A 23,173-nucleotide genomic window follows, 5' to 3' on the forward strand; every position below is an offset into this window, starting at 1 on the left:
CGAATGGCATGATACTGTATGTTCCCTACTCCCTAACCTCTTAAACCCTATTTACGTATTTGACCCCATGCAGGGCTGAGGGCTCCATTCTTGTCCCCCTCTTTCTTTCCCTCTACACTAAATCTCTTCCCAGGTGCATCCAAGCGATGTATTTTCGTTCTTCGCTTTAAATAGCCGATCTATATACTGTATGTGTTGCGACGTGTTGTGAGCATGTAGATCTGCCATTATCGCTGAATGTTTGCCCCAGAATAGTGAAGCTAGGATCCCTGTGGTGAAATTGGTTGGATGTTATACACACATTTAGAAATGTGCAAAATAAACCATATTGTTCTTTCTTTGGTCTACTTTGCAATAGAATCAAGAAGTAGTGCTAAACAACAAACCAAGCCTGTATTTTTGGCGGAAAAGGCATCATTTGAATTGTATGATTTATTTGCCAGCAAAAACATATACAAACATGTTGATAAAGCAAGGATACTGTAACAATAGTCTTGGTAGCAATATTTTGACACTGCAACAATTTATGACACAAAACTTTCTGTGAAAATAGATATAAATGGAAGTTGCATGATGATGCCATAGAGTTAACGGAGATCTTTTTATCCTCCCTTAATCTCCACAGATTGTCAGATCATCAGAAATCTACTCTAGCTGCTAGGAAAGAGGTGCTTGAGGCTATTAAGCGGCTACAGTCTGGGAAACCACCTGGGCCAGATGCACTAAATAGTGAGTTTTAGAAAGAGTTCTTGAACCAGAATATATATTCCATCAGACCACCTCCTGAGTGTGTGCGTGTGCTCGCTCACGTACTATAAAGTTACAAAACTTTTGAAAGCTAGTAAAAAATTGAGCTCGCAGGTCAGCTTCAGCTATGATCTGTGACACGACATGCAAGCCAGCATAAAAGGATTGTGTTATGTGTTTATGTCAGCGGTCCATTACTTACCATGGTTGTAGTGAAGGGGATGTTATCAATGAGAGAAGAGGCCAGAGCAGACACCCACATCACCAGGATAATAGCTATGGCCAGGCGCTGGTCTTCTGGCACCGCCTGAGAGAGGTCAGATTAAAGAAGGGTGTCACTGAACCTTTCATCTCTACACTCAGATAGCAGGCGAGTAGTAGAGGCTACAGCTGTACGGCATGTAAACGGGCTCCTGCAGCCCACTCGTCCGGACACTGCTTTAAATTATCAAACGGACCAATTAGGTTCATGGTTTCGGCTGAAAACTCACACACAGACACACAGACACGCACGCACGCACGCACGCACGCACGCACGAAATTTAAGAGAAAAGGGTAAGCTACAATCATATTATTATAGTTATACCATTTTTAAACCACAACAGCACCAATACGATATATTGCTGTGGTACAGTATATGTTTATACAGCCTCATTCTGTCAATCGTTGCTGTGGCCCTTTCCCTTGGCTCTGCTGGAAAACACAGGCAAGCCATTCCCATTCCCATAAATACACTGTTTTGGGATTTAGCAGTGGGGAAGGGGTGTTCCCCCACTAAAGTTGGTATTTTCGTTACCTGTCTAAATCCCTAAAACACCTCCGTTACCCGTTATATTATGCATAGGTGTGGTTTGGGCGTTACAATAATTGAACCAATCACCAGTCCACGTGCCATTGCCTATCCGTTGCCCGTTATGCCCAGTTCTATATTGCTTCATAGCCTTACGGTCTATAGCCCATGGAAGAGTGATGTGCTGCTGCCTTGAAGTCTCACTTGTGATGCACCCTGCTCCCCCCTGCTCCCCGGGTTCAAAGAGCCATGACCTTCCTCTCTCTTTTCACCTAAAACTCTCCAGGGGAGGGATGCAATGGCCTTATCTAGTATGCGGTCCATTGTCTGTTATTATTCACAGCGGGCAGAGCCACCTGTCATGTGGAATTATCTGAGGTAAAAAGGTCCACAGTGTAAATGTGAGTTGATGTGCATATCACACAGGCAATTTTGCCACTAAGAGACGCCTGCACGATCCAACGCAGATTTATAGTTCGTCCCACGATGGTGTCCGGCCTGCATCAAAAATAGTCGATCTAAAAGCTCACATTGCAATGCAATGCAATGCGCTGTGAGCTTATCGATCGGCTACTTTCGGCATGGGATACCGACACGTAGGCGTGTAAATACTGTGATGCAGACACCACAATTACGTTGGCGGCGCCCACCTGTGCCGTTGTTATAGTAATAAATACATACAGGGATGCAATGACAGTTGAGTTGACCGAAGTTTGGCGGAACCCAGTGGCTGCTGCTGCTAGCACGCATGCCCCCCAACAGCTCTGGTGGAGGGTAGGCTAATATCGTGGAGGAAGTCAGAAGAGGCGAGGATTGTGGGCTCTCCCGACTGTGCAGAGCGGTGCCTGCTGCTGCTGTGTTCACAATCGCGGCATGGTACGTTCACAACTTCTGTACAGAACGCTGCTGTATATAGACCAAAATGCGCAGTTTTTGCTGTTCCCTTGGAGGGCCCACGATGACCGGCCCTCGTTGGGACCTACTGAGCTTATGGGCTCAATGCAGTCAGAGTGGGCAGAGCCCAGCACTCCATCGACCCCTAGCAGAAATCAAACTGAAATAATTGAAGGCCTTGGCAGAATAATAGACCTGTTTGCAAGTGAGTTGTGTTGGATCTGTGAGATGACCTTTAGACTGAAAAAAAAACTCACTTTTATCAGTAGTGCTGTCTGGACTCCGATGTAGTCAATAAGCTGCAGCTGGGCTAAAGCCTGTACAAAACAAAGAGAGTATAACTGACTGTGCAACATATTCTTGAAGAGAGACCGTTATAGATGGATTATATATTATAAGGATTAAAGCAGGTTTGGGTTAGGGAACAAAGAAACGCGCTCCTTCCGGGACATGCTGGCAATAAGCCATTTCCTGCATTCAGTGCATTGATGAAAGCAGTGCTTGGGCTAGCACTATACGTCCCTCCAAGGGTTAAGGGTTGTGTTTGTGTGACTGGAAGCCTCGCGAAACAAAACAAAGAGTCTGAAGAGGCAAAACAAGCAAACAAAAAAAGCTACCCATGCAGTTATTCTGCTGACATTATATTTTTCCTTTTATCCTCTCACTCGTATAGGCTCACGGGTGAGGAGATAAACGATAATTAATTCACATATTCTAAACTTGCCGACTGTAATTCATACAGTAGCACTGTACAGTACTGTCAATATATGAGCATAGTTACTGTTGTTCTGTCTCTGGGGATTGTGCTTGCCAGAGGCAGCCCTGGTCAGAACTTGTGAGTTCAGGCTCATAGTTTTTGTGGGGCAATTACAGTAAGAGCTCCATCAAGTCAGCAGATGCTTTGAAAAAGATCTGTCCACTAGGATCCATGTCACATGGTAACTGGTTGTCCCCAGAAGTGTGTTAAACTTACCTCCATCAAAACGAAGAGGGCAGCAAAGAACAGCAACGTGGCCCACTCCACCCGGTGTAAAATGATCTCAAAGTCCTGGATGTCAGCCAGGACCAGAAGCCACAGAGCCCCCAGGATAGCGATCCAACCTGAAGACAGAACAAGACAATTACAAGAACAGTTCTAGAACCAGACAACAACTGTAGCTTTAGAGGAAACATCACCCGCAAATAATTCATGTTAAACTGTTACCAGATTTTGGTTTGCACTTGAAACTGTTGGACAGACCAGACCAGACCAGACCAGACCAGACCAGACCAGACCAGACAGACAGACAGACAGACAGACAGACAGACAGACAGACAGACAGACAGATCAACCAGCTAAGGAAAGACGTCTAGAGTCTATTAAAAGTATCCATTTAGATCTATATTCTATAGTTGGTTGGTGTAGTTTGATAACATCAAACTGGCATGCCCTATTTTGGGACCATTATATCAAGCTGATTGATTTGTTCGCACCTGATGCCACGAGGACACATTGAGGTTAGACAACACATTCCATATTTGGGAATGCTGCATTGGGAGCTGAGCTCAAAATGTTTTAAAAATGTGTTAATTTAAGTAATTGTAATGGAGTTCCATCTGTCGCTTAAATCTCATTCCATGCTGTGGCCTTTTGCTACGCGTTGCGAACAGCACAGATGCTGCCACTGCTTCTTTGCACATCTGTTTCCTGCTGCTAAACTTTTACAGACTAACACACACAAGTTATACAGTACATTGTGACTAACAACTAAGCCCGATCATATATTTCAAATTGGCATCTAATCACAATGTGACGCGTTGTGAGCTTGTTGATGTACGATTTTAACAGCAACCACACTATAATCTGACAAAGTGTACCTTTTGCTCAAATACAGTAGGCCTACCTCTCTCTACGCTCTTGGACTCCCAAGATCGCTCACTGACTGACTGTCCTTATTATGTTCTCTAGTCTAAAGGCTTCCATTTCAAATGGGGATACGGATACCGTAGCAATAATTTGCTAATAATCACAACAAATCCAAACGTCACTGGCTGTCTTGCAATCTCGCAAACCATGTAAAGGTTTTAGAAATGCTCTAAGGAACTGTACCCTTTACTGAGTGTACTTATATGATGGACTTATTACACCTTTGAATATATTCATTGCACACAGAAACTGTGCTGTCTTTATGTTTGCCTGGTGGCTGCTGTGTGTGGTAATGAACAGCATGCTCAAAATACACTTCAAATAATTTAAGGTTAGAAGTGCTGAATTGCTGCTCTGCTGGAAGTGCAATGTATTTGGAATGACATTCTCTCTCTCTTTATCTTTTGTTGGTGAGGAGTTTCACAGGAGGGAAATGTGGAGGAACTTTTTGGCCACTCGGGTGGTGCAAAATATATAATAGGCTATACCTAAATATACCTGCCCATCACAGTATTAGGAGTTCGAATCCACCATGGTGCATCCGACTTCTAGAGTGCCTATACGAACACAATTGATCGTGTTTGGGGGAGTTAAGCTAGCCGGGGAGTCACTGCCAATAAACAGGAGGAGTAGGACGGTTCAAAATGGCAAGCAAGTGGGAGGAATTGGCATAAAGACTACATTGAGAGGGGGACAAAATGAGTAAATATGATTGTCTGCTCTAAATCTACGAAAAGAGAAATGTGGACCTGACCAACCTGTAGGCGACCTCAGTCTCTGAGGTGGAGGGCAGAAACGTTATCCCTGCACACTTGGACACGCATCTCTCAGTATTCTTTCTCAATACACCAGAGCCTATATATTGACTCATAGGAGAACCTGGGGCCAACTGAGGAGACCATGCCATCAGGAGGCCATTCCACCAGCATTGCATGGCCCAGTCAGCAACTCCTACTTGAACCAGCTGGACCTATATTGAATCAGCCGGGCCATGCAGTTCAGGATACTAGGGCACAGTGAGTGCCCTGGGCTGGCTTCCCCCCAGGATGAGCTACTCAGCTCGCCTCGTTGGTGCCCCGTCCTGACCCCCAGATAAGCATTGTTATAGGGAAGAACCTGGCTTCCCTATTTTGTGCATGTCATTATATACAGTATAGGTGAAAACTGTAGGAAATAATAAATACATAAAAACAAAAGAAACAACCTAGAATAGCAGATCTACAAGGTCACAATGCGTCACACCATGTCGTTGTGAGCTACAACTTATTACCAGTAAGACGCCCTGAGGGCGATTCGGCGAGAAGCGACCTCGCGTGCACGCTTCCACCTGGGTGACGGCAGACTGCAGACTGCTGTGTGAGCGCTGGCGCTTTGGCATGGGGGGTCAGATCAACATATGGAATGAATTCTGTACTGGCCATATATGGAGCATGTCTTGAGTGTACAGGGTTTGATGAGGTCAGATCAACATATGAAATGTTAGCACAGGAAGGACAGGTGGGGGAAGGATCAACATATGGAATGTCAGAACAGGTCAGCTCCATATATGGAGATCTAAGGGTTTGAGGTCAGATGCAGAGTTGCTGGCCAGCTCCATATATGCAGATCTAGGTGATGATCCTTCTCCATGTATGGTTATCCAGGGTCAGATGAGGTCAGTGTTTTGATTTTCATATATGGAGATGGCCATATATGGTGGCATGACGTGTCACGAAGTGTGATGTCACGAGGCGTGACCATATATGGAGGCATGATGTCACGAGGCGAGACCATATTATGGAGGCGAGATGTCACGAGGCGTGATGTCACGAGGTATGATGTCACAAGGCGTGACCATATATGGAGGTGTGACTAACTGATGCAGGTTTTCATAGTAAATGCGACCTACAGTCGCAATAATTATCAGCTTAAAGTATATGTTCAATATTTGGTAGTATTAATTGTGCATATAGAGTCCAGAAACTAATAGAGTAAACCCTCTCAGAAAAAAATATAATCATCTCTGCAAAGTTGCACAATTAATTCAGATAGGTGACAAAAAAATACAGGCAAACTTTTGATGTCCTCACTGCATCCCCATCCATATACAGCATATCCCCAGAGGCAGGCTCCTAAACGTGGAGCTAAACGGGCAGCAGACAGTAAAGCTACAGATCTCTCCAATTAAAAAGGAGCTTCTAGGGGAGTCGGAGCTCATTTATCATACACAGATACCACAACACTGTTGCCAGATAGGAAATATGCCGTGAACCATAGCTCCATCTCGATTGTTTATCTAAAGTCTGTGTGTTGATTTTTAAGGTGCTTCAAGCGTGGAGCGTAGTATCAGAGCACGTGGCAAAGCCCAAAGATAAAAAGCTGGTTGCTTTGGCAAGCAACTCGTCGTCTGTGGGCATTCGTACGGATAAAGATTGTGGAGTAAGTTAACAGAAGGGAAGTCAGGACGCTGGCGATACATCTGGACAGGCTTTCAATGACTGCTTGTCCTGTCCTCAGCTAAAACTCAACATTCAAAACTAATCAAATCCACTGAAACACAATTTATGTATTATTCCTGTGATCTTGGACAACAAAGGCGACATTGTGAATGTGAATATTGCCATTGCACCTTAATGTTTTGAGAAACAAACCAGCTCAGTGGGTTTGCGGTTAGAGTGTCCGCCGTGAGATTGGGAGGTCAGGGTTTGAGCCCCGGACGGTTCATACCAAAGACCCGATGCCTTCCTGCTTGGCAGGCACTCAGCATCAAGGGTTGGATTGGGGGTGAGTCCCTGCGACAAACTACTAGCATGTCATGTCCCAGGGGACATGTACATCAAGCTGCCTCACGCTACAGGCTGCTGCCCTATTGGCCTCATGGCTCAGCAAGGTTTAATTACTGTACTACTTACTTGGAGAAACACTGTCTGTATGAATCTGGCAAATGCGCCACTGGCCCAACCTGACTGCGACCGGCATGCATTAATGAGAGCCGTGTTTAGGACGGACAGTCTGCATGGGAGTGAAAACATGGCACTGCAGGTCATATCCATTTAGGAAATGTCATAGCGTGATAGCGAGGCACAGGCGAGCGGTGCTTAATTCATTGAGCATGTCTGCGACGGCGAGAGACAAGAGGCCTGTTTGGACGAAGACAGCCATCTTCATCTGAGGCTTGATACTGTAAGGCAGTGGTTTTCAACCTACAGCGCTACCCCCCAAAATATTATGATAATTGAACTGGGGACCCCCCACCCTGACAATTAAGCACTTGGAATTGTAGGAGTTGAGGCATTACGTTTAGTTTGACTCCACAGATAATTATTGTGAAAATAGCAGATCTCCAAGCTCAGCAAGCTGTTGTGAGCTTGTAGATCTGCCATTAAAAACAAACAAAAAAACAGCCTCTTATTATTTGACAATTTCGCTAATGTTTGACCAGTTGTGTGTTGATTACTTTTGATTAGCAGTAATGGTATTTTTCATTTATTTTTTTCCTCTCTTTTTTAGGTATTAAATTGTCAGTATACTCACTGTCATCTGGGGACCCCCCCAAAAGCATGTGGGGACCCCCGTAGGGGACCCGACCCACAGATTGAGAACCACTACGGCGCGTAAGGTTTAACGGGATGCTCTTAAGGTCAGCCGGTGTCACTCCACGCTGCGACGCGTTGTGGGCTTGTAGATCAGCTGTTTTCGGTGCAAAACTTAAAGGGCCAGCAACACATATATAATGGCAGCATGCTCTCCGTCCCTCAAGGATGTGCTTATGAACACCAGCTGGCACACACATGTTTTCAGTCTCACTTTCTCTGAAGGGATATCTGAATGTCAAAATATCCAAGAAGGGATGTTATTGTTGCGGTAATTGCAGTTTGCATCTTTTTTTCTTTGTATTTCCAGCCACAGTATCAGACTACCAGACTCTAACAGTACTACAACAGTACACTCAACTCAACAGTTCACTGAACCTTTTCCTGGTAAATGATTTAATTTGACTGCATGCCTGTTTTGGGGAGGCTTAGAGTAGCCTACAGTTTTGTAATTGTAGATTTTAATAGATTTGATGCGAGCACAGCACCACATCCATGTAATTTGCTGGTTGCGTTTGGCCTGTCCAGCCCTATTATTAGAGCTCATTTCAAAGACAAGGAAGAGGAAAAGATGCCTTATAATTACACGACAGAGCCTATAACTATCCAGCGTGGCCTGTGAAAACAATGCAACGATTATTAATTGTGCCCCCCAGCCCCACTAATAGATATGGATGAGCTTCCTTACCAAGATCCAGGTGGATGCTGGGAAGGAAGGAGTTGAGGAAGAACATGAAGATGACAACGGCCAGGACGGAAACACACTTGACCAAGAGTATGGTGTCAGTAATTCTGTGCTGTGGACGAGAGAAACATGCTTTTCTGAATGGGAAGAACATACAGTGAACATAAGCATTAGCCTCTGGCTGCGGGCCCGGCCCCCTATTGTTAAATGGCTTTTTTTAAAAGAAAGAAAGAAAATAGCCGTCACAGTCTGTAATTTTCACTATTTCTGAAAACATTTGAAAAACCCTTTTTAGTGCCCAAACTTCCCAAAGTGCCCAAAATAGGGACGGCAGATTTAATGTGTTTTATTTTATTTTATTATTATTAAAAATTTTTGTCTGCTTCCATTTAGACTGTGAACCCCTATACTGTACCTAACTATACATTTCAATCCGGGAACCGGTTGTTGTTGCTATTTACAGTATGTATATATATATATATATATATATATATATATATATATATATATATATAGAGAGAGAGAGAGAGAGAGAGAGAGAGAGAGAGAGAGAGAGAGAGAGAGAGAGAGAGAGAGAGAGAGAGAGAGAGAGAGATTTTTTTAGAATCGGCCTCAATTTCTAAATGGGCTGATGCAAACCACAGTCACACAGAGGTGGAGATATGTAAGACAGTGATGGATGAAATATAATTGCCACTACCTTCTTTTGAAGTTCTTGAATGTTTTGCTCCCAATTCTTATCCTCCTGAGAAATTTCCCTGTAAAACATTGTGAAGAGAGCGGATGGATATGTGTTGTTGTTTTTGAGGACTTCCCCCAAGACTTCCCCCAAGACAAAGTTGTAATATTAGTATAATAACAGTTGATTTAGCTATCAAATCAAATCAAACTTTATTTATAAAGCACGTTTTAAAACAACCAAGGTTGACCAAAGTGCTGTGGCAAAACAGAGACAGGCAAGAGAACACAGAATGTAAACGAGAAACACAATCAGAAATTATGACAAAAATATAAGCATGAAAGGTTAAAAATAAGCAAAACAAAAAAGAGCTAAGATAAAGCAAAACCTAAAATGGACTCAAGAGGGATTGAAAGCCAGGGAGAAAAGATGAGTCTTAAGGTGAGGCTTAAAAACATTAATAGACGGGGCAGATCGAATATAAAGGGGCAAGCTCTTCCAGAGCCTGGGAGCTGCAGCCGTGAAAGAGCGTGCGCCCCCTAGTGCTCTTCTTGGTTATTCGGCCCTCTAGCAGTACCTGATCAGCGGAGCGCAGAGCTCTAGCCGGGGTGTAGGGTTTCACAAGCTCGGAGAGATACTCGGGGGGCCAGCCCATTTAAACATTTAAAAGTAAATAAGAGGACTTTAAAATCGATTCTAAAAGAAACCGGGAGCCAGTGAAGGGAGGCCAGCACGGGGGTTATGTGTTCTCTCTTTTTGGTACCAGTTAATAAGCGAGCAGCAGCGTTCTGGACCAGTTGCAGTCGTCTAATTGCAGATTGTCGCTATAGAAATTCTTCAGGCCAATTCTTATGTTATTATAGGCTACTTTTGTATTGATGTTTCACAGTGTTGGCGGACCTTAAGTTACCACACTTGAAAACGGGCAAATGTGAGCAACAAAAAAATGAAACGTAATCACTAATCAGCGTAATGAGCTATCCATTGTACCTTTGAAAGGTCCTCATCATTTTGCGGAGCAGGTTCTCCAGGTTGAAGACTTTTTGCATCAGGAGACATTTGACGGCTGTTTCCTCCCGGCTGGCAGGGTTAATGCGCTGGGCCGTCTGTCTCCAGACCAGGATCTCATGCTTGAGTTCTGCCAGGAGTGACACACACGCACACGCACACACACAAACACACACAGAGAACAAGAGAGACTGTCACCTGTTTGAGGTCACGATAGGTGAATGTCTCTCTGGCGATGTGACAAATCTCTGTCAACATCCCCTCAGCTTGTTTCCTATTTTGTTCCATTTCTCAGCAGCGTGGTGAGCCTGCTGGAAACAGCTGAGAGCTGAGGGCTCCATCCATGCAGCTGAAAAGATGTTGCAATTTAGGCGGTCAATACGATGTGCACCCCCCATGGAGGGACTAATGCAAGTAGGGATTGACCAGTAGGTTTGGATTGACCAGCGCTGTGCTGTCGTAGATACGGCTCCCAAAATCAAGACCCCTGTGTGGGTATTGGTTGGTGCCTTTGCTGGATTGGGCGTTGCTAGGTGACCTTAACAGGAACTAATTGGCACAGGGGGAGCGGACGTCCCTGTTTGCTGAATCCATGCAATTACCAATCGTGGCGGGGGTTTCATAGCCGATTCAGTTTTTTAACCCCACACCCACACCCACACACATATATGTAGGGGAAGCAAAGGAGGCTGGCATGCGGAGGTGGTGGGCTCCACAGGATGGGATTTCTGGGGGAGCTGTGGGCTCTGTGTTGGAACAGTCTGTGTGAAGCTCAGCGGTGACTTCCTTCAATCTGCCCAGGGCACATTGCGACACCGCTTCTCCACAAAGCTCTCCTGTCTAAATGAGGGTTTGGTGACCAGCTGGGGACAGAGGTCTCCTCTGTGTCGGTGGCACTCTTCTCAGAATGGTGGAGAGAGGCGACATTTTTCCTGCAGGGATATTGTAGTCATTTTCTTAGAAATGTTCCTGCTGTATTAGCTTGTTATTATCTTACAGACTTGTGGGTCTAAAGTAGGACCGTCCGTCCGTCCGTCCGTGTCTGGAGCAAATCTCACAAACCGCTGGACCAATCAGTGCCAGATGTTTTGAGCACACTGCCAGCAGGTCACAGGACTTAATGGAAGTCAAATGGGCTCTGAACTATTCATTTCCTTATTTTATACAATTTCTTATTGTATACAAAAAGTAGAAAAAAGTAATCCCCTAACATTAGAAGAACAATATCAGTCACAAGACGCAGGAACATGTGTTTTCCATGATGAGTCTAACATGGTTAAAACAATCCCAGCCGAAAAACGTAACCTATACGTTAATTGTCGGCAAGCGACAAAACACGTAGGTTACGTTAATTCAGTTGTATAAAATGTTTTGATCCGATCTAGTGGAAAGGATACTCACATTAGCTAACATCTTGATTTGCGTGTGCATTGTGCACGTACTGTATGTGCACGTGTGTGCACATGCTTTCGGTCACTTTAGACTCCAAATCCCCGTCCCAGGCGGCATTTCTGCTCAAAACAACGCTTATTGCACAGAGCCTAGCGGTTGCAGTAATGGTAGATACTGTAGATAGATACCTTTATTATCTCGCGGGGGGAAATCCCAGAGGCGGCACAGCAGTTAAGGTTACAACATACAAGTAGGAATAAGAAGGATAAAAAGTACTGTAGTATACAGAAGAAACAAGGCAGAAGGAAAAAGCAAGGTGTATTAGGAAACAATAAAATAATAATAATAAAAAATAATAAACAGTGCAAACAAGGATAAACAAAAACATATATATAGTCGATCAGTGCGTCATAAAAGTGTATTACTGCGTCTCATCATAGGAAAAACAAGACAAGTAAAGTCAACAGTGCAAAGCCAAACAAAAAAAAGTGTCCATTGGTCAGTGCAAGAAAGCGTGAGAAACCAGGTTATGCTTTGATTGTCCTAGCCAAGCGGACATTGTGTGTCTCGTACTCTCGTTGTAACCTTCCAGCGCAACAGGCACAAAGGACTTCCCAAGTCTTTCACACCTGCGAGATGGGAGGGAGAATCTGAGAATTGTGTCCAGCGTAGTTGCAGTTCTCACCCTGGCCACCTCCTCCACTCCCACCAGGCGAGACCCCACAACAGAGCCTGTCTCACCCTGGCCACCTCCTCCACTCCCACCAGGCGAGACCCCACAACAGAGCCTGTCTTTCTCACAAGCCTGTTTAGGTTGTGAGTGTCACCCGCTGTGACACTCACCCGTTGTTCCAACCCCCCCCCCCCCCCCCCAGCACGTTACTCCAAAGAAGAGAACACTCGCCATAACAGACCGATCCGACAACACAACACCATCATGGTGAAAAGATGAACCACACAGGACGTATGATGATGTGGTGTTAGACTGCAGACATGAGACAGCTAGTGGAAGATGGCAGCTATGGAAAAGGTCGACACTCCACAGGAGGTGGGAGGTGGGAAGGGGGCAGGCACCTGCTCTGAATTTGAAAACTGCTATAAAAAAAAATGGGACGCTCGTCACTGTGGTCTATATTAATTCTGGTTATTTAAGCCTTAAGGGAGACTGTGCCAGACATGTCCTCATACTCCTGAGTTCAGAACTGTTTGCTTCTTAAGTTTGATCTTAAATGAAAATGTGCCTCTTTCGCCTTGGCTCAGACTGTTGAGGCTGTATTTCTGTTCTTTATACTACCAGTTAGTCACAGCAAACAGCTGTAACATGGCGGCCCGGGGGCCATATGCGGGGCCACATGCGGCCCCCACCTTTATTTCAGGCGTCCTGCAGGTTAATATCGGAATATATTATTAGGTATATTATTTATTTCAGCTGTTACAATTCCAAACCTGCAAAATTGACCCGCTTTAATTACTTCCGTCTATTAGTAGCTTAATGACTAGTATTACAAATGTATTGTCTATTTTATGTCCAATGTATATATATTTAAGTTCATAAAGTTAACAAGTACTAGACCTGTACGTGCCCGTCGGCCACCGGCCTACTTGAGAGCGATGCAACATGGGAACCTAATAATACCCGTCATTTGTCATAGCACCCGTTTTAACTATCTGTCTGTGTCCCACATGGAGATCTCTGTATCTGCCAGTCTGCCTGTGCCTGAAGTGAAAAGTGCAAAAGTGGACTGGTTAAGTAATCAATTGTCAGGTGTGGGGTTGCCATGGCAATCAATTGGCTGAGGCAGAGGCTGGAAATTGCACAGGTGAGGGGATTTAGGCTGATTACCTGTAGGCCCACTGGCAGAGCCTGACCAGAGCCTTTTGTGGTGGTTCTAGACAACCGTGGGTCCGACCGATTCGATACCGGGCACTGCACTCCCTGTGGGGGTGTGGAACGCGTGTGTTGATTTTGAAGTCGGTGGGTGATGGATTTATAATTAAGATAAAACCCATTAGTTGCATATAAAATGCAGAAGGGACAATTAATGATTCACCAAGGATAGAAAAGGACTGTATAATACTGAATTACTGAGCTACACAGGGCTATAACTATAAAAAATACTTTTGAGAAAGTACTCAAAGAGTACACATAATACTCAGCACCACAACACTAGGCAGAGAGCCTATGACCAAGTTAACAATTAGCTTTAACAGGATTACTTTAAGCAGAAAGAACAACTTCCAAAAGTTGATCTGAGCAGGAAATACTCTTTTAGAAAAATACCTTTAGTAACCAATAAAAAGATGAGTCCACCAGAAGAAGGATTGTCCAGTCAGCAGATTAAGGTTTAGGTCTATTCATTTTCAGATCAGAGAGACAGAACAGATCCGCACACAGCCAAATTACAAAAAACTCTCACCCTGTGCGACAAACTGCACAGGGTTCTCTCTGCCGGACACAATCATGTGCCAGGCATTAATACTGTAGAATACGTATTGTTGATACACATTTCATTGGCTGAATAGACAGTTAATTTCCACTATTCCACGCTGGCACTGCTCATTGGACCAGCACATAGAGGATGAGACGGATACCGTGACAGCTTCCTTATAGTTCCGTCACTGAGGGCACAGACCGGGAAAGCACTGAGGCTGGCGTTGCTATGGCAACCTGAAGATAACATTTCTTCCCGGCTAGCTGTGAACTCTTTACAGAGAGAAATGCTCCTATCTACTTTCTCACTAGCCACCAAGGTCAAATACATGCAGTGTTATGTCCAAATAGACCTCTCAATATGCCAGCTAACTTTTGACTGGGGAAAGTCTAATAGAGACAGTGAATGTTAACTTGGCGTCAGGCAACCCATAATATATGATATGATAAAATAATATAAAGGATATTATAGGGCTGAGATGATTAGGCACGTGGATGGTGACATGACATAAATAGGATAAGGAGAACACAGTCTGGGCCAAAAGGAAACATTGACACAAGTCCACAAAAATACAAAATAGCAGATCTACCAGATCTATCAGTGGGGCAAACGGTTCTCGAGTTACGTGCATTACAACCGTACACACACACGCACGCAGACACACACACAGACGTGGGCCATGGCGCATTTATAGTAGGATGACTAAATGCATTTGAAAATTACATGAAAAAAATACTTTTCAGGATTCCAATTCAAAAATAGCAAAAAAATATTCAAGATTTGAATAAAGAAAATAGCAGATCTACAGGCTATTTTTGCTACTTTTGTGCATAGAATGGAATGGCCCTCTGGAGTGAGTGTGGAAATATAGTGACAGTTGTCCACTCCTGTGTTAAGGGGTCTGTCGGGGATCAGCTGGGGACCAGACTCACTCCTGTGTTAAGGGGTCTGTCGGGGATCAGCTGGGGCTGCCAGACTCGCGAGGGAACAAAACTGGTGCAGGGCTGACAGGTGAAAGAGGTGAACTCAGTCGACTCCTGACTGATGGTTTAACCACAAGAACCCTATAGAGTCCCAATTCTTGGCATAATAGGCAAACATTCTGCAAAAATAGACGAACATTCAGCTAAAATAAGTGAACATTTGGTGAAAATGTATAGCTCACAATAGGTCGCAAACCGACATGAGCAGGTAGATTGTTTTGAAAAGAGTGTTCCCTTCGTCACCCACGTGTGCGTTGCAGTCTCCCAGTAGCATTATGAAGTTGTGTGTGTGTGTGTGTGTGTGTGTGTGTGTGTGTGTGTGTGTGTGTGTGTGTGTGTGTGTGTGTGTGTGTGTGTGCGTGCGTGCGTGCATGCGTGCGGCGTGGCGTGGCGTGCATAGTATATATATATATATATATATATATGTATGTAACCTTTCACTTGCCGCGAGTAAGCACCATCTCTGTGAGTCCGATGAGGGCATCACGTGCTGCTGATGGCCTGAGCAGTTTGATTTTCCTGATGGCCTCGTGGCAGTAGCACTGGGCTAGGTATGTAATCTGCTCCACGCCATCACTCTGCAGAACATACTGCCATGCTCGTTCTACATCTCCTTTACAACTGAATCGTCTCATGATCATCGCATGGAGTTCAGGAAACTGCTGACAAGCAAACAGGACTGGTCCGGTTGCCAATCCCAACTTGAGGTCGGCAGCTGAGGGCTTCCCCAGCTGTTTGGCACAGGAAGTGAAGTCCAGCACATCATCAACAAGCTGAAACGCAATGCCAACGTTCCTCCCATATTGGTAGGCTATTTCATGGACTTCAGGGTCACAGTTCACCAGAACAGATACTGCTTTACAACCGTTTGCGATGAGACTTGCTGTCTTCTTGTAGGTTTTCTCGAGGTAGTGCTTAAATCGCTCGTTCTCATTCTCCTTTGAGCCCAGCTGCATGAATTCCCCTTGAACCATGTCTTCAATGACCTGCGAAAGCACAGACACCACTGAGGTGTCTCCTATACGAGCCAAAGCAATGGAGACAGCAGCCAGGATGAAATCTCCAGCCAAGATAGCCTTTCTTTCACCCCACACTTCATGGACGGTGCTCTTCCCTCGTCGTTTGTTTGAGCCATCGATGACATCGTCATGTAGAAGGCTGGCAGTGTGGATGATCTCAGAGATCATGGCTATTGACCGCTGACCTGGGAGCAGATCTCCATCTCTGTTGCTGTGGATGTTCAGGGCTCTGGCCATCAGGACAACTATTGTGGGTCGAAAGGCCTTGCCCTTCCCATCAAAGTAGTAGACACACAGAGACCTCAGCTCTTCGATAGGCACAAACAATTCCTTGTTGATGTCTTCATACAGGTGTGTTAGGTCTTTTTGAGCCATCATGAAGGGATCGTTCAGCTTCGCATCACTATGGATATTTTTGCAGAAGAACTGCGGTGTGGGATACAGCAACCATGCCTTGTGCCTGGTGAGAGATGATCTGAATATTGAGTTTATGTGGGCAGGATGTGACGAGGACAGACCCTGAGAAGCCATTACCAGAGCACTTCGAGTACTAGTGTAGCCAGACAATTTCCACAATCACTGAATGCTATATAGAGCCTGGAACTACACCAAAATAAATATCTTTAGAGCTTTTTTTTTTCATTTCTGCTAAGCAGCAAGCTATATATGCTTAGATGATGTTCATTTATATTAGGAGAAAATTCCACGATTGTAAAGACGAAACGGAAGTGGGGAGGAGGCTTCACTAGCTTCCGCTTTAGAATATGATGATCAGAGCATTTGAAAATCGCTAGAGGCAACAGTTTGGCTATGCGAGGCTACGTACTGTACATGATGTCAGTACAACAATGAATGATGTCATAACAACAGGTACAACGGGTATTGCATCACCGGACAGGCATGTTGGGAGTACCCAACATGCCTGTGTCTCGCCCATGTTTGCCTGTGTCTCTTTTCTTTTATGCCCATGTGTGGAGATTTATGCATCTGTCTGTCTGTGTCCCAAATTTGCTATGCCCAAATTTGGAGTCCAGGCCAGTCTAAGACATCATGACATCAGGGCAGTCCATATATGGGGATTTTCAGATGTTTTGGACAACTACTTCACAACGACTTCACACTTGGCACATGTTTGAAGGAGTGCTGTTCTCCAGATATGCAGGGGATCCATGGACGGACGGACAGATATGTATGCAGAGATTTTCTGCATTTATAGTAAGGTTAATAATAATATATCTTTCTAATTAAGTAGATGTATTAATACAGTTATAACCTTTACACCACATACAGGGCATGAAAAAAATCCATTACTTAGTAGAGACGGAAATAGGCTGGAGGATACATAGTATATTACATTGTGACCGATGAGAGATGACCCTCCTTATCACCCCCAAATGCACCAACATCATATCTAGGAATGACATGGCCATCAGATAAGGATAATGGGAATAATGTGGAAATTACCTGAGATGGAGGGGGAAACGATTTCACCAAACCAGGGGGGACTTTCGTCATCATCACGTGATGAAGCTAGAGGGCTCAGTGTGTAATGCCAAGTTAATTACTTGACCCTAGTATGTCATAATAGGTGGACATTTGGCAACAATAGCTGATCTACAAGCTCGCTAAGGGATTCGGAGTAGAGGGATAAAAGTATAGATTTTCTTTGCAGCATTACACTTTCCTCTTGGACTCCTGAAATACCTTTGGCTAGCACACGATGACTTATGTACTTAAACACAGTCCAGCTCTGGTTACACCAAAATGTTCATCAAGTTCACCTCTCATCATCGATCTCTCCGAGTTAACAACCACAAGTTAATGTCACTCACCCACAATCTCGATGGACTCTTTGTTGTATAGCTTTTTGTTCCAATAGAGCATCCGCAGGAAAGGGAAGGAGGTGAGGAGGACGAGAGACATTCCCAGGAACATGTACCCCGTGAAACCAGCGAAGTCGATCCCCTGATGAGAGACACGGAAGAATGCATCATAAATAAACAGTGGTGGACAAAGTATATACGCAGAAGACAAGTAAATATACTCAAGTACAAAATAGAAAAATAGCAAGCTCAAACAACATATTGACACATTGTAAGTGGTTGTGGTCAATTCATAATTACATTTTTGATGATACGTTTCGGTCCGCTTCCTAGAAATGTAGTATGAGTCAAAAGTGCAATATTTCTATTTCATATGTAGTGGAGTGTTTACAAAAAAAACAATAATAATTTTAAAAAAGTAAATGTACTGTCCACCAAGAAAATCTATCTTGTGTTTATGTGTAAAGCAATCTATTTAGAGCCTCATTAATAATTTACTTCCTCTGCAAATGAATGAACAATACATGCATGGTGTGAAATGTATACTCCAAAATAGCTTTTTTTTTTGCAAAACTTTCGAGCTTTTCAAACTTTTTTGGCGAGGGACACCTATTATGTTGTATGACAAAGTATACATTGGGCTTTATTGACTGAGATAGCTGTACATGACTTCAGAAAATAACAGGAATTTAACCTCTCAAACAATCATCATAGAAAAATGGATAATAGCCGTGGTGGATTGAACAGGGCAGAAATAAGTGGTCTAGAAAGTAGAAAGTGGTTAAAAACGAAATAAAGTAAGAAAGACAGACAAAGCACCGGTAGCCTGGGGGAAATGACAGGAATAAAGCAAAGAATTCTATCATGGAGCCAGTGGGGTGCTGGTAATTGCATCCTTATTGTAATTCAGTTCCAGCCTAGCTCCTGTTTGGCAAGGAGCCAGATTTCAATGCCTGCATATAAGAAATGGCTGCTTTTGTCCACCCGTCGTCTGAGATCACAATACAAGTCCATTAAATGTCACACCATCATTACACGGTCCCATCACCCACTCAAAGTGTGATTTGTAAAACATGGAGAAAAAAAACAAAACATGGAACATTACAACAATAGCTGATTCTATGTTATCATCATCATCAGGATCCAGACCTGAGAGCTAAGGCACATGCTTATTGCAATAATAATGCTTGATAACAGTGACCTCTACAGGAAGAACATGTCTAGCTGAAACAGATGCCAGAGAGAGACGAAGGACATACAGTGGAGGATAAAATCATCATCAACAATAACCCGTCATCTCAGATGCCTTGGGGTCATCTCTAATATTTCACAGGGTCGCAACGTGGGGTCTTGGGGGGCCTCTGGGCTGTACAAATATAATCAAAATGGACAGTGTGCAAATGGACCCTGGCTTACTGGCCAGACTCATATCACACTGTCGCCGAAGGCAATTTTTTCCATTTGATTCCATTTGTACATTCTCAGATTTGACTGTGTAGCACACACGGACCCCCAGTTTGGTATAATTATGTATACAAGGACCCATAACACTGTCTGAGTCACAGACCTGCAAGGGTCCACTTGGTTCTTAACTATAGCAATAAGTTAGCTGGGGGTTCCCCCGAAATAATCTTTTTCAAAAATAGCGTGTTAACCCTAGAACACTAAACCCAAATGTTGTCACGCCAAAACCCGGGTATATTTTACCCAATATAAAAAAATCCATAAATCCATTCCTGGGACATGTGATAACTAGTGAAGGCACAGTCTAATTGCATCAACTGCCCATTGTGGGAGTATGGGATTGTTTTTATGTTGATGCTAAATCAACTAATTTAGCTGAGGATCCCCTCAAACCCCCTCAAGGACCCCTGGAATGCCCCCTTGTGTACCTCTTGTCCTATACAGTATGTATTGTTTCCAAACTGTATTTAAGGATTCCATTTCTTTGTTTTTGGTTGTTTGTACAGTATGTTGCATGTTGATTTATGCATCCCATGTAGACCACAATGGACACTGTTGTGATTTTAAAATGGCCAATAAAGTATCCGATCCTATCCTCATGGCGCTCGTGAGCTCGTAGATCAGCTATTTTCACTATTTTCATTTTTTGTGTGGAAATTTCTGAAACGTAAAAATGTCAATACAGCAATGCATTGATATTAAAAAAAGAAAATCTACTTTCTAATATAGGCCTATGCCTGAATAGTGATATACCGCACATTTTTACAAGCATGAACCTTTTAACACGTACGTTTCTTTAAAAGCAACTACTCCAAGTACTATGGTTGAGTACTTTGTCCACCACTGTGCATTTCTCTGTAAAAATTCAAAGGCAAGGACACTGCACTCTGGTGCGGAGCAGCACTCTCTCATTGAGTCTCGTACACAAAAACACACATTTCACAGTGGGTTCTGGATTGACCCTCCACACAAACCAACCCACCAAAAATCTATCTCTCACTCACACACACACGTGCACACACACACACGTGCACACACACGTGCACACACACGTGCACACACACACACACACACACACACACACACACACACACACACACACACACACACACACACACACACACACACACACACACACACACACACACACACACACACACACACACACACACACACACACACACACACACACACACACACACACACACACACACACACACACACACACACACACACACACACACACACACACACACACAGTGCGTGTCTTAGTTATCAGAGGCCAGACACGAGTATGGGCACTCTGCTGCCCTTGCTGCTCGGTCGCCTGGGAAACTGAGAAACTGAGCGGAAACAGGCTGGATGGGGTCTCTCACATGCCACGTCGTGCGGCCAGGGCGGGCGGGGGTAAGGGTAGGGGGGGGATTTATAAATTTGTAAATTTGGATTTGTAAGTCAATTATCTTTGCTCAGGAAGCTCTCAGAATGTTCCTCCATGACTTTTCCAAAATACATGTGTGGACTCTATCCGTCCAGGTTAATGCAGGAACAGGCACATCCAAGGTCAAATTCAATGGCTATAGCCTGTAGGATAGAGAATAAAGTCCAAGAATGCAGTAGATGCTTGAACTGTGTATTTTAAGTAGGCTTATAGGGCAGAGCAGCAATTATTTTCCCTGAGCAAAGGGTCCACTGTCACTGCTACGGTAGGTAGTACTAGTGAGTGAAGCATGGTTCGTCGTATGCAGCCGTCACATGCTGAAATAGCTGATCTACAAGTTCAGTGAGGCATTGTGAGCTTGCGGATCTGCTATTTATGGAGTGAGCCAAAAGATGGACATGATCAGTTACAATGGCTATGAATATATGAGTTAAGAGTAAGACACAATGTATACGGTAATATATTAAAGCATATGACTAATGACGAAACGTTAATGATCTGCCTAGCTGATGAAGGTACTGTAGTTGCTGCAGGTTTGGTTTTCCAAGATATGGTACAGCCAAAAGAATAAAGGTCCTGGCCTCTATATCTATACTGCCTCATCCTGGTCAACCGGGAAGCCTGATGGAGGGGAAAAGGAAATGGTTGGAATAACGTGTTCCTTCAACGCGTCCTACCGAGGAAACTCCCCCCTGTCAGGTAATAAGAAGCGGCCTGCTCACTCATGCATTGAAGGATGCCTGAGCTCAGGCAAATGGATTAAAAAATGGGTTACAAAATCGTGGGAAGGCTTTTGTGATAAATATGATTCATGATGGCAGTGCCGGGAAAATGAATCTGTCTCAGAACACTGTGTGTGTGTGTGTGTGTGTGCGTGCGTGCGTGCGTGCGTCAACACTCAGATAGATTGTGCTGTCCATACTGTCCGTAGAGATAATTCACATATGACGTCAGCAAACAGAGGATTGTTTCCACACACACACACACACACACACACACACACACACACACACACACACACACACACACACACACACACACACACACACACACACACACACACACACACACACACACACACACACACACACACACACACACACACACACACACACACACGAGTGTAAACATAACAAATGCTGCATTGTGTGTACTGTAAATGTTACAGTAGATCACATGGTGAAGGTCTACATGTCATAACAGGGTATATGAATATGAATGCTCATCTGCATGTCTGTGATAATGCATGCCACCAAAGGATACTGTACATATTACACATGACGCTCCCACATAACACAGTCACTAAAATAGCCAGCAGAATTCAAAGCATAAATCTGGCGTTGGGTTTGGACGAGGGGACACGCTTTGAGCTACAGGAAACTCAGACAGAATTCTTCCATTATCACAATACGACACATTCCTTTGAATTCAAATTCGTCAGGAAAATGACAGGGACTACAGGCTAGTTCAAAGTAGTGCTGGACTGGACTCATGTGAGGTCAGACTAATGGACTCATGTGAGGTCAGACTAATGGACTCATGTGAGGTCAGACTAATGTTAGAGTGAAAGTTTAATTAACTATATCATAGAGCAGTGGTGGAAAGTAACTATACATTTACTCAAGAACTGTACTTAAGTAAATGTTTTAGGTACTGTATACTTTTTATGCCACTATAATTATTTGACACGTTAGCTACTAGTTACAGATTTGGCTATTCGAAAATAGATGATCTACAAGCTCACAACATGTCTCAACCTATGTAACGGAGTATTTCTAGATTGTGTTATTGCTACTTTTAAGTAAGCAAAACCTGAGTACTTAATCCACTGAATCCATTAGTTATAGCATAGAGACAGGACAGCTTTGCTTTCCATATTAAGAATTTCCCCCCCAGCAATCTTCTGCAGAGAACAAGAGGGTTTGTGTGACAGCTCCAGCGCAGTAAGTGTGCAAGTGTCTACACATGTAGGCAATGTATTTCCAATGGGAGTTACTTCAAAACAATCATGTCACACTAAGCAAATCAAGAGTGACATTTAAACATGCAGCCTCTGTCCCATATCCCATCCAGGGACAGGGTTTGCAAAATTTGCTTCTGGATAGAAACCTCTGTGTGCATCCATTTCATATTTGTACTATCGATGACGAATACAAAAGAAATAAAACCAATACAAATAATGCAGTGACATGTGGTGTCAACTGTCATTCTACAGTACATAGCCCATGGTGCCAAATACTGCATGGGTACTAAGGCTGGGCAATTAACCAAAAATATACTGAAACCGATATTTCGAACCGGCTTAATCTTGCTCATGTATAATCAAATAATCGAGAAG

At 43.8% G+C, this 23,173-nt stretch overlaps 2 protein-coding genes across 3 annotated transcripts in view; both read right to left on the minus strand.

The window, feature by feature from the left end:
• The window catches only part of oca2 (oculocutaneous albinism II), a 74,748-nt gene that overhangs the window by 16,700 nt on the left and 34,875 nt on the right, over positions 1 to 23,173 (minus strand). For both annotated transcript variants that reach the window (XM_079506117.1, XM_079506118.1), the window contains exons 15-21: positions 17,940 to 18,072; positions 10,264 to 10,411; positions 9,295 to 9,352; positions 8,598 to 8,706; positions 3,405 to 3,532; positions 2,689 to 2,748; positions 950 to 1,054 (exon numbers count right to left, since the gene is read on the minus strand). In XM_079506117.1, the coding sequence (XP_079362243.1) occupies positions 950 to 1,054; positions 2,689 to 2,748; positions 3,405 to 3,532; positions 8,598 to 8,706; positions 9,295 to 9,352; positions 10,264 to 10,411; positions 17,940 to 18,072 (741 nt within the window). The remainder of the gene's footprint in view (positions 1 to 949; positions 1,055 to 2,688; positions 2,749 to 3,404; positions 3,533 to 8,597; positions 8,707 to 9,294; positions 9,353 to 10,263; positions 10,412 to 17,939; positions 18,073 to 23,173) is intronic.
• Positions 15,526 to 16,638, minus strand: LOC306927274 (all trans-polyprenyl-diphosphate synthase PDSS1-like; the record flags this gene model as incomplete). Its single annotated transcript, XM_079506983.1, has 1 exon — positions 15,526 to 16,638. The coding sequence occupies one exon, from the start codon at positions 16,636 to 16,638 to the stop codon at positions 15,526 to 15,528; it is 1,113 nt and encodes a 370-aa protein (XP_079363109.1).

The sequence above is a fragment of the Electrona antarctica genome, assembly GCF_951216825.1.
Source record: "Electrona antarctica genome assembly, chromosome: 7".
Lineage (NCBI taxonomy): Eukaryota > Metazoa > Chordata > Actinopteri > Myctophiformes > Myctophidae > Electrona > Electrona antarctica.